The sequence below is a fragment of the Schistosoma haematobium genome, chromosome 7, assembly GCF_000699445.3.
Source record: "Schistosoma haematobium chromosome 7, whole genome shotgun sequence".
In the NCBI taxonomy this organism is placed as follows: Eukaryota; Metazoa; Platyhelminthes; class Trematoda; order Strigeidida; family Schistosomatidae; genus Schistosoma; species Schistosoma haematobium.
Genome location: NC_067202.1, coordinates 3706971 through 3719861, shown reverse-complemented (window position 1 = coordinate 3719861; position 12891 = coordinate 3706971). Strand labels below are relative to the sequence as shown.

Here is a 12891-nt window from a genome sequence, read left to right as displayed (position 1 = left end):
TATTCCGTGACACGCTACAATATGCCGGATTACCACGTCGGTCACTGTTCTTGCCCGCTGGTCTGCAATGGGTACGGCATCTGCCCAACGTGTAGCATGTTCCGTCATCACTAGCAGGTACTGGTTACTGTTCACCGTCTGTGGAAACGGTCCCATCACATCCACCGTCCATAGATCACCGACTGAGGTTACTGGGATTGACTGTAATGGTGGTTGTGTGTATCGATCGCTTTTCATTAGTTGACACTGCTGGCAAGTTAACACGCTTTGAGTCACATCGTCTCTCATGCCCGGCCAGTATGCGCTTTGTCGTAGTAAATCCATCGTTCTTGCGATGCCTGTATGTTGCGGCAAGCCCATTTGACCACTGTATCATTTGTCTACTCATTGTAACTCAGACACTTAATTCATCATGTTAATTTCTGTGTACATTTCAGACTCTTAATTCACTATGTTAATTTCGGTGTGTATGATCAAATGCAGGTCTGTGCATTAACCCTTAAGCTATCCTCCTATTGGTTGCAATGTACTGATAATCGATAATTTATCCACACCCTATTAACTCTCAAAAATACATATGGATTTTTAACACACACACACACACACACACACACTCATTTTGTTTCGTCGTGTGCTTGCTCGCTGTACGCTTGCGGATTTTCATTAACAATAAATTATCTCTACAACTGGTGTTCAGGCTTTTGAATAATCTCTCGTAAAATCCATAATTCTACCAGGAGATTTAGCCTGCATTAAATACTCAGTTAACGGGATATTATTTATTGGAGTCAGATATTGAGGACATTAGCCTCAACAATGTGCTACCTGGTGACACTCGTGTATCATTTTACGCCGCCAGTCTTTCGGGATCACAGCCACCCAATTCTCGTCATCGTCCTGCCAGGTCAGGACTCCATATGCGTTCACTCTCAGTCGTTCCTTTTGCCGAAGCAGCATTATTACCTCCTTGTCCATTGTTGGTTTGTCTACGTCTGCTCTCTCTTCTATCACTCTGATTACCTCTCGAAGGTTAGGATCAGCTTTCTGCTGCCGGACGAGTTCAATGGGTCTCCCTCTAAACTATTCACCGCGTATGCTGTCAGTGGGAGGTCGGCTTCCGTGTCTGGTCTTGACAAGTAATCCGCCATTACGTTTTCCTTTCCTGGAACATGGCCGATACTGAAGTCGTATTCTTGCAGACGTATCATCCATTGCGCCAACTTCCTTCGGGGTCTCTTGCTGTTTTCAACCACTACAGGGGTTTATGGTCAGTCTCAATGTGAAATCGTCTACCTAAAAGGTACGGTCTCCATTTTTCTACTGTCCACACGATTGCTAAACACTCCTTTTCGACCGTTGAATACTTCTGTCCAGCAGGTGTGAGGACGCGACTCGCCTATTCCACCACTCTGCCAGCCTGACTCAATACAGCACCTATACCATGATCACTTGCGTCTGTGGCCACTGTAAACAGTTTTCCGGGTTCAAGCAGTCTGAGCGTCATCTGACGATCGTCTAGAATGTTTTTGATTCGGTTGAACGTTTGTTCGGCAGTCTCAGTCCACGTAAACTTGGTGTTGCTCAACAACTTATATAGGGGTGCTGCTATTTCGTTTAAATTCTTGACAAACCGACTGTAGAACGTCGCTCTTCCCAGGAACTGCCTCAACTTTTTTTCGAATTAGGTACTGCAATATTTTTTATGGTAAGAATTTTCTTCGGCAATGGTTTTATTTCTCCATTTCCCACTTTATGTCCCCACAACGTGATGCTATTTCTCGCTATCTGCGACTTGTCCTTATTAATTCGAATTCCAAATTCGTCAATTCGCTTTAAGACCGCTTCCACATGCTTGACGTGATCTGTTTCTGTCTGACTGTACACAACTACATCGTCGCCATATACCTCGACCTTATCTAGATTCTTGAGCAGTAGTGTCATTAATCTACTGAAAGTAAACAGTGCACCCGCCAACCCGAACGGCATTCGTTTAAATTGATACTGTTTATCACGTACAGTAAATGCTGTCTTGCTTCGATCGCTCTGTTTTATAGGCAGTTGCCAATAACCTGACCGTAAATCCAGCACTGTAAACACCGTGGCATTCTGTAGTCGATCTAATGTTTCCACCACTGTTGGCATTGCACAAGGTTTCAGGTCTGTTATATTATTCAATTCTCTGAAGTCGACACAAAATCTATACTTTCCATTTGGTTTCTTTACTAAGAGTACCGGTGAGCTATATGGGCTGTCCGCTTCCTCAATTATAACTTCTTTCAACATTTCCTGGACCTGACGATTTACCTCAGCCTCCAAATGCACCGGGACACGACGTGTTGCAAATATATTTACTCGATCGTTCTTTATCGGGATTTCGTGCTTTACTTTGTCACAAAATCCATACGGCTCCCCATCTCCAGTGAACAGTTTCGTATACTTTGTGCATAACTCGTTAATGTTTGGTTTCTTCGACGAAATGTCCGCTGCCACTCTTATTTCAGCCACTTCGCTACTTTCGTGTATTGGCAATGAACCATACTTTGTGACCACCTTATCGCTTCTTAAGTCAACTATCGCTTTTGTTTCTCTTAGGAAATCTGCTCCTAATATCGGTCTCGATAAGCTTGTGGTTACCACGAACGGAAAATTTATCTCAGCATCTCCCACTTTTACGATACTGTTAGATACGCCAAACACCTCTAACATATGACCTCCCATAGTGTGGACAGCTAATGTACACGGCTTGAGTCTCTTACATTGCTCTTTGCCTATTAACGGTACTGCTGCCCCTGTATCGATCAGACAAACTAAATCTCGTTCATTTATGTTCACTCTCGTATAAACTGCCCTATATCTACTAACGCAACAACCCCCAGATTCCTAGGATAGAAAGAACACATGTTATAACGTCTAAAATATCTGCGTCTTCGTCTTGTTGGACAGTTTATCTTCCAATGTCCTGTCCCTCTGCAAGCGTAACATTTATCGTTCCTTTTATGGTTCACTCGTATTGCTGCAATCTCACGCTCCAGCTCCTCAATCTTCTTCTCGACATTATTTATCTCCTTCTTTTCGCACCCGACCGGAGCTACTGTTCGTGTCATCAGCTGACGAGTCACCTTTGCCAGTTCACTGATATCCATCCATGGCCGAAGGAATTTGAAGGCGGAGATGTGCTGAGCTTCCTGAAGGAGTTTGAGGCCGTGGCGGAGCTGGTGGGAGTGAAGGAGCCGAAGGCGAAGTTGGTGGTGCTGGGGACACTGCTGAGAAGCAGGAGAAAAGCTGCATATGACAGCTTGGACGGTGCTGGCGGAAAGAAGACATGGGAGACAGTCACGGAGCGGTTGGTGGCGGAGTTCGACAGCCCAGTGGACAGAGAAGGCACTGCAGAAGTTCCGGTTGGTGAGGTTGTCGGTCGATGGTGACCCACTGGTGCCGGCTGTGGAGCTTAACAGATTGTTCACTGATATCCATAGGTTGCGCTTCGTTCACTAGTTTCAGCTGTTGGCAGGCACAATGCGACTTTAACAACTGTGCCTCCGACTCCTCATCCAGATTCGGCAGCGCACAGTCGCAGTGTGCCTGCCAACAGCTGAAACTAGTGAACGAAGCGCAACCTATGGATATCAGTGAACAATCTGTTAAGCTCCACAGCCGGCACCAGTGGGTCACCATCGACCGACAACCTCACCAACCGGAACTTCTGCAGTGCCTCTCTGTCCACTGGGCTGTCGAACTCCGCCACCAACCGCTCCGTGACTGTCTCCCATGTCTTCTTTCCGCCAGCACCGTCCAAGCTGTCATATGCAGCTTTTCTCCTGCTTCTCAGCAGTGTCCCCAGCACCACCAACTTCGCCTTCGGCTCCTTCACTCCCACCAGCTCCGCCACGGCCTCAAACTCCTTCAGGAAGCTCAGCACATCTCCGCCTTCAAATTCCTTCGGCCATGGATGGATATCAGTGAACTGGCAAAGGTGACTCGTCAGCTGATGACACGAACAGTAGCTCCGGTCGGGTGCGAAAAGAAGGAGATAAATAATGTCGAGAAGAAGATTGAGGAGCTGGAGCGTGAGATTGCAGCAATACGAGTGAACCATAAAAGGAACGATAAATGTTACGCTTGCAGAGGGACAGGACATTGGAAGATAAACTGTCCAACAAGACGAAGACGCAGATATTTTAGACGTTATAACATGTGTTCTTTCTATCCTAGGAATCTGGGGTTGTTGCGTTAGTAGATATAGGGGCAGTTTATACGAGAGTGAACATAAATGAACGAGATTTAGTTTGTCTGATCGATACAGGGCAGCAGTACCGTTAATAGGCAAAGAGCAATGTAAGAGACTCAAGCCGTGTACATTAGCTGTCCACACTATGGGAGGTCATATGTTAGAGGTGTTTGGCGTATCTAACAGTATCGTAAAAGTGGGAGATGCCGAGATAAATTTTCCGTTCGTGGTAACCACAAGCTTATCGAGACCGATATTAGGAGCAGATTTCCTAAGAGAAACAAAAGCGATAGTTGACTTAAGAAGCGATAAGGTGGTCACAAAGTATGGTTCATTGCCAATACACGAAAGTAGCGAAGTGGCTGAAATAAGAGTGGCAGCGGACATTTCGTCGAAGAAACCAAACATTAACGAGTTATGCACAAAGTATACGAAACTGTTCACTGGAGATGGGGAGCCGTATGGATTTTGTGACAAAGTAAAGCACGAAATCCCGATAAAGAACGATCGAGTAAATATATTTGCAACACGTCGTGTCCCGGTGCATTTGGAGGCTGAGGTAAATCGTCAGGTCCAGGAAATGTTGAAAGAAGTTATAATTGAGGAAGCGGACAGCCCATATAGCTCACCGGTACTCTTAGTAAAGAAACCAAATGGAAAGTATAGATTTTGTGTCGACTTCAGAGAATTGAATAATATAACAGACCTGAAACCTTGTGCAATGCCAACAGTGGTGGAAACATTAGATCGACTACAGAATGCCACGGTGTTTACAGTGCTGGATTTACGGTCAGGTTATTGGCAACTGCCTATAAAACAGAGCGATCGAAGCAAGACAGCATTTACTGTACGTGATAAACAGTATCAATTTAAACGAATGCCGTTCGGGTTGGCGGGTGCACTGTTTACTTTCAGTAGATTAATGACACTACTGCTCAAGAATCTAGATAAGGTCGAGGTATATGGCGACGATGTAGTTGTGTACAGTCAGACAGAAACAGATCACGTCAAGCATGTGGAAGCGGTCTTAAAGCGAATTGACGAATTTGGAATTCGAATTAATAAGGACAAGTCGCAGATAGCGAGAAATAGCATCACGTTGTGGGGACATAAAGTGGGAAATGGAGAAATAAAACCATTGCCGAAGAAAATTCTTACCATAAAAAATATTGCAGTACCTAATTCGAAAAAAGTTGAGGCAGTTCCTGGGAAGAGCGACGTTCTACAGTCGGTTTGTCAAGAATTTAAACGAAATAGCAGCACCCCTATATAAGTTGTTGAGCAACACCAAGTTTACGTGGACTGAGACTGCCGAACAAACGTTCAACCGAATCAAAAACATTCTAGACGATCGTCAGATGACGCTCAGACTGCTTGAACCCGGAAAACTGTTTACAGTGGCCACAGACGCAAGTGATCATGGTATAGGTGCTGTATTGAGTCAGGCTGGCAGAGTGGTGGAATAGGCGAGTCGCGTCCTCACACCTGCTGGACAGAAGTATTCAACGGTCGAAAAGGAGTGTTTAGCAATCGTGTGGACAGTAGAAAATGGAGACCGTACCTTTAGGTAGACGATTTCACATTGAGACTGACCATAAACCCCTGTAGTGGTTGAAAACAGCAAGAGACCCCGAAGGAAGTTGGCGCAATGGATGATACGTCTGCAAGAATACGACTTCAGTATCGGCCATGTTCCAGGAAAGGAAAACGTAATGGCGGATTACTTGTCAAGACCAGACACGGAAGCCGACCTCCCACTGACAGCATACGCGGTGAATAGTTTAGAGGGAGACCCATTGGAACTCGTCCGGCAGCAGAAAGCTGATCCTAACCTTCGAGAGGTAATCAGAGTGATAGAAGAGAGAGCAGACGTAGACAAACCAACAATGGACAAGGAGGTAATAATGCTGCTTCGGCAAAAGGAACGACTGAGAGTGAACGCATATGGAGTCCTGACCTGGCAGGACGATGACGAGAATTGGGTGGCTGTGATCCCGAAAGACTGGCGGCGTAAAATGATACACGAGTGTCACCAGGTAGCACATTGTTGAGGCTAATGTCCTCAATATCTGACTCCAATAAATAATATCCCGTTAACTGAGTATTTAATGCAGGCTAAATCTCCTGGTAGAATTATGGATTTTACGAGAGATTATTCAAAAGCCTGAACACCAGTTGTAGAGATAATTTATTGTTAATGAAAATCCGCAAGCGTACAGCGAGCAAGCACACGACGAAACAAAATGAGTGTGTGTGTGTGTGTGTTAAAAATCCATATGTATTTTTGAGAGTTAATAGGGTGTGGATAAATTATCGATTATCAGTACATTGCAACCAATAGGAGGATAGCTTAAGGGTTAATGCACAGACCTGCATTTGATCATACACACCGAAATTAACATAGTGAATTAAGAGTCTGAAATGTACACAGAAATTAACATGATGAATTAAGTGTCTGAGTTACAATGAGTAGACAAATGATACAGTGGTCAAATGGGCTTGCCGCAACATACAGGCATCGCAAGAACGATGGATTTACTACGACAAAGCGCATACTGGCCGGGCATGAGAGACGATGTGACTCAAAGCGTGTTAACTTGCCAGCAGTGTCAACTAATGAAAAGCGATCGATACACACAACCACCATTACAGTCAATCCCAGTAACCTCAGTCGGTGATCTATGGACGGTGGATGTGATGGGACCGTTTCCACAGACGGTGAACAGTAACCAGTACCTGCTAGTGATGACGGAACATGCTACACGTTGGGCAGATGCCGTACCCATTGCAGACCAGCGGGCAAGAACAGTGACCGACGTGGTAATCCGGCATATTGTAGCGTGTCACGGAATACCGAAGATGATATTAACTGACCAGGGTCCCTGTTTTGAAAGTGACGAGTTTAGAGCCCGTCTAGAGCAGTTTGGCATCAAAAGAATACGAACTACACCTTATCTTTCTCAGACAAACGGGCTTCAGAGAGAAACAACCGGACGTTGAAGGAATGATTAGCATCTAAAGGAGGAAATTGGGAGAAAGAGTTACCATTGATTTTTCTGGCACATCGTTCCTCCACACAAGGAACAACCAAGAAGTCACCTTTCTTACTCATGTATGGCAGACAGCCACGACTTCCAATGCATAATAAGACCTGGCCACAACAACAGAAGTGGACGACAACAAGGCTAAGAAAAGAGAGGAGGGAGGCAATAAGGAACGTGGAAAAGAAACAAATATCAGACATAAAGAAGGCGGAACAACAGAGGAGAACGTTGAAACCTTTTGTAGTAGGGGATCTAGTAAAATGTAGAGAACGAAAAGGTAACATAGCAGGGGGAGCAGGGTCAGGAAAGCTGATCCCAAAGTGGGAAGGACCGTACGTTATCACGGAGAAACGGCTCGGTTTACACGATCCGGAGAGAAGACAAGCAGAAGCGCGTAAATGCTAGTCAACTGTAGAGATGGTTTCAAGATCATCATGGGTGGGAGTCACGAAAAGCACCAAAGAAGACAACGGTACGGCGATCAGAAAGACTACGACGACAACTTATTAAAAGGGGGGACGAGTGTGGTGTGTGCTACTTATATTGATATAAGCAGTATATGACGCGAGTTAAAAACGTAATGTCTGGCAGCAGAAGATGGGGGAAGATCAAGAAAAGAAGAGCGGGAACACAATGCAATTTGTAAGAAAACGCATGAACAATGAAATGTGAGACATTGAATTGATGATTGCAACAGCAACAGTCCGGTTTGATATGATGGATTGATAATTTGCAAATTAACGATTTATTATATGGTTTTTCTATTTTATCAAGTAACTCTGTAATTTTGTACTACATAAATTTCGGTTGTTCTCCCCTGTATTATCTCACCCTAGAAGAATAATACCGTATATGCACTCACTATTTGATTATCCTTGATATTCGGGTTTTTAAATTTGTTCTATACGGTTTTTTTTTTGCATATTTATTGTTTTTTCTCTAATTATGCTGTGTGTGAATAAGGTTTTTCACGATCACTGATATTGTTTTTACTTTTGTGGTATATGCCAGTGATGTCAACAGATATAAGTGGTATGTATCACCAATCGAATGTCGAATGCCTGACGGAGGAAGGTTGAGCAAATCAAAAAGAAGAGAACGAGAGCAGAGAGTAATTTTTATAGAAATGAGGGAACAACACAGTTTTAGACAATTGATTGATATACTGCAAATGAAGTATTTATTTATGGTTCTCAGATTTTACCAAGCTGTTGTGTAATGTTATATTAAGAACACATTTGATTGTCCCCACTGGTGTTCTCATTCATTATACTTTTACTACTCTAATATTTATCCTAATAATTTGACATCACTGTGTTGATATATAGTACGACAACTTGAACCAATGTAGGCCCTACGTTGTTATATGATATCGCTAGTATTTGTGTCATAAGAATTATTTGAAGTGAATAAACAATAACGTGGTAAAATTATTCAATGAATGAGATCTTTGTTATGCATTCTCTCTCCCGATTATTTTACATCTCCTTTTTTAGACGGATTTTTGTCGTATGGAAATGTGGCGTGTTTGTGTTTCAACGAATACTAAGTCTTCTTCTTCTTCTAATATGATGATAGATGGAAATTCTTCCATTAAGAATTGTATAACCGGCAAATCGGATCTAATCAGTGATAATCTTACGACCATATTTAACAATTTAATAACAGACGGAATTAAGGTAATCAGCTTATTAATAGGATAATACTTTTTTCTTATTTTCTACTGTAGATCGTTGTTTTCCTTTTTTTTCCTCAGTGGTTGGAATAAATTGTCAAAGGTTTGTAATTTATCTTATTTTTGTACTCAATACTGCAGTTGATTAGTCTCTTTAGGTATATATGTATAAGGAATGATGACTAGCGTAGGACAGTAGGTTGGAAAAAATCTAGAATTGACCGATCCAAGACAGCATCAGTTCATGAAGTTAGCGACAAACTAAGCCATTTAATCAGATGGACACTACCTGGCTCGGGGTTCATGTAACCATCGTAATCATTGGTTATAGACTTCAATTGACATGGCTCAAAATTATTCACCATGGTGTAGATGCAACACTAAGTTTTAAAATTGTCCTATAAATTTTTTGACATTCCACTAATCTATATTTTCCAGCCGTATCTTTTATTCCTAGTCTTTTCTATTACCACCAATACTATTACTACTTCTACTACTCTGCGATCTGGCAACATGAGGCGGTGTACATGTGTGGTAGGTTCTACACTATATATGACTGATTGGCATTTTGTATCCTAAACAGAGTACTTCAGTTTGACGTTATATATCACAAGCCTTAGTATATTGAATACGCCCCTAACATTAGAATCCAAAATTAACATTTTATCCCATTCACTAAAAATGCCTTTTTATTCATTTAATTAATTAATATCTATCTGAACTCAATAGTTCAATGGACAACACTTTAAACATTAGAATTGAATGGTACTTGATTTAAGTTTCAATGTGACAAACATCAATACTGGGATACAGGTAAATTCAGCTGACGAATCACAGATAGGAATGTAACATACTTCCTGAATTCCACTACTGATCACTATCTGTCTATTTATGACTATGATTTATCATTCATCAGTGAAATCTACTATCAAGCAGTGTCGTTTATCTCATTTTCATATGAAACTATTTCTTATGAGTGAAAATATCAATGTATCTTAAGTCACATATATTTATTACATTCTTTTGTACTGTCTTTCTATTCATCTATTATTTATTTGAATTAAACAATCTAGGTATGTGATTGTAAACTACATTTACCATCAGGTGTATCTATTGTTTGTGCTCAAGTATCAGCAGCACATGTAAGTTGGGCTGCTTTATCAACATTTAATGCACCACCGCCTTATTTAATTGTTACTGCATGTTCAGATGGTTGTTTACGATTTTGGCGATGTGAATCTGATTCAAATAATAATAATTTCACTTTGGAAGGAGGTAAAATAGTTTTATATTTTGTTATTCTAAATAATATATCTTTATTAATAATTTTATCATATATGTGTTAGGGTAATCCCAATTGGTCATCAGGAAACTCAGGACATAAGATTCTTTCTAGTTGACATTGGGTAGTAAGGTAGGTTTACCTACAGTTTTAAAGGAGTTGATATTTCCTGTAGCTTTCAAGCCTATGTCATCCGTTTTGACAGTCTGACACGTTACTTATAATCTATTCATTCTTCAATTGACTCCCTGCAGAGCTGAGATATTTCCAATCGATTAATCAATGAGTTCTTTCTTTCTACTACCCCTAACTATTTGATGTTAAAACGATGTTGAATCATTTAGACCAATCACTACATTGCGATTTGATTAATAGAACTCAATCAATACTAGTCAAGATGAAACTAACAAGATATCGGTCATTTCTACTTGGTGATCAATCAATATGAACGTATTATGTATTTGCATTGGATTTGCCTCAATATTAACATCTCTAAATATGAATCTGAGTGACTTGAGTTTTAATCATATGGAGGGAAATAATTCCATCGGGACTATGGGTTTACCTTGCTATTGAGTCCAACTGGCACAAAGTTATCCAACCATCTTAAACCAACTAACCTCAATAGTTCTGTGGATTACATTAGTTTACGTAATGAAAATTACCTTGAAATTATTGTGAATCTTCAATTGCGTCTAACAATAATAGTGTTTCTTTTTTTTCAGTCCACGATCAATTTACATGGGAAGAATGGCAAATGCCATTGATGCAGTCAATGTCTAGTTGTATTGAATTACAGCTGCATACCAATAATAATCATAATAAGTCAACTCGTGTTAATGATGAATCACAGATGAATAAACCCATTATTCTAGACATAGATTGTGCATATAGTGGACGATTAGCTGTGGCATATACTTCATCACAATTATGTAATAATGATAATGTGGACAAACATGGGCAATCAAATTTAGATTGGATTCAAAGTAATAAGAATGATTTAACAATCTATATTACTGTTTATGAATGTGAATCTAGTGGTAAGTAATAAATAATTCTTAATTCATTAATTGTAAATGAATATTGTTGTAATTTAAACAGTTGAGATCATGAGTCAATTGAAGCTAGACCACCATGGAAAACCTGGAAGCACTGGACGATCATTCCGTCTTACTGTGGGACCCCAACAGTGCGCACCCACGACCCCCCCTCGCGGGACTCGAACACAGGACTTGTCAGTCTCGCACCAGGCGCTTAACCAACTAAACCACTAAGCCGGCATCCAACGGTGTTAATGTCTAGCTTCAACTAATCCACGAAATTCAGCGACACATCCACCATTGTCATCAGTGAGTTACTACCTCACAACTGACCCGATTGAACTCCACTGGTCACTGCTTCTCACTAGAACTGCATGATATATATCTTGAAGCCAGTCACTAGTGAACATATGTTGATTAGCATCAGAAGGGGTTTTGTGGAGATTGTAGTGATTTAAGCAGTTGGGATCATGATCCCCTTCTGATACTAAATATTGTTGTCTTTTATTCGATTCACTGACAACGTCAGCATACACACCTCTTAAAGATTGACTAGACTCATTATAGAAATCATATAGGCTAGTTTAATGCCAAAGGTCGAAGAGTAATATACATAATTCATAGGTAAATATACATGTGTCTTTACTAACTCAGATATAAGGACATGAAGTCAAAGTAGTATTAGTCTGTAACTTTTGTCAGATCTTGTTATGACAAAAGAAAACAATAACAAATTGTTTTTTTGGGTTGGTTTGTATTGGGTCCTGTGCGATCGGGTGGTAATAACAGGAAAGTAGGTGTATGATTTCTCTCTCTCTCTCTCTAGTCTGATTATCGATTAGTTCACATGTATTCTCAATAGGACCAGTGAACTTATATTTGCTAATTGATACATCAACCAATGAATAGTGACCAAAATGTTAGTGCTTATTTGTCGTCGAGCTTCTGATAACCCAATGAGCAATCCAACGATGCAGATAGGAAACAGATTAGTTCTCTACTGTATCCAATTCAATCCAATTAAAATCCTCACACAAGATCACTATAAGTGGAAGAGAGCTATGTAGTAAGTTCGTAATAAATTAATAGTAGCTTTAAAAAGTTATATCATATAACAACAGTTTATTCATTACGAAGAAGCTTACAAGTAGGAGAATTAAAAAGAATAATAATCATAATTTAAGTATTGAATAAGTCAGGAATAAATGTAGAACTTCATGTAGAACATTTGTGAAGGTTTTAGCTCTTCTCGTACACATCCAGTTATAATAGATCTATCAAATATCCATGTCAAACAGCATATACTCACTTATATTTTTTTTTCATCTTATATATGTACTATCAAGACATTTAATGTAATCGGATCTACTTTTACAACAACTTGTATCTTGTCTGAACTCATTCAGCTTTAATGATAAATATGTTTTATTTGTTATATTCCAATGAGTAGGGGAAAATTGTACTTCTGACGTTTTGTAACTTATTGTAAGCCACTTCTTCAGAGTAAATAAATGAACACAAGTTCTGGTTTATTTATTTACTCTGAAGAACTGGCTCATTGTTATATCCCAATGAGAATAGTAAATGGTAACTGTTGGGATCTACTTCTGATCCAATAATAT

General features: G+C 40.4%; 1 protein-coding gene across 2 annotated transcripts in view; it reads left to right on the top strand.

Moving 5' to 3' along the window:
* Positions 1 to 12891, top strand: part of DMXL1_1 (DmX-like protein 1) — a 122525-nt gene that overhangs the window by 23040 nt on the left and 86594 nt on the right. For both annotated transcript variants that reach the window (XM_051217826.1, XM_051217825.1), the window contains 3 exons: positions 8769 to 8951; positions 10021 to 10222; positions 10955 to 11269. In XM_051217826.1, coding sequence (XP_051064253.1) covers positions 8769 to 8951; positions 10021 to 10222; positions 10955 to 11269 — 700 coding nt within the window. The remainder of the gene's footprint in view (positions 1 to 8768; positions 8952 to 10020; positions 10223 to 10954; positions 11270 to 12891) is intronic.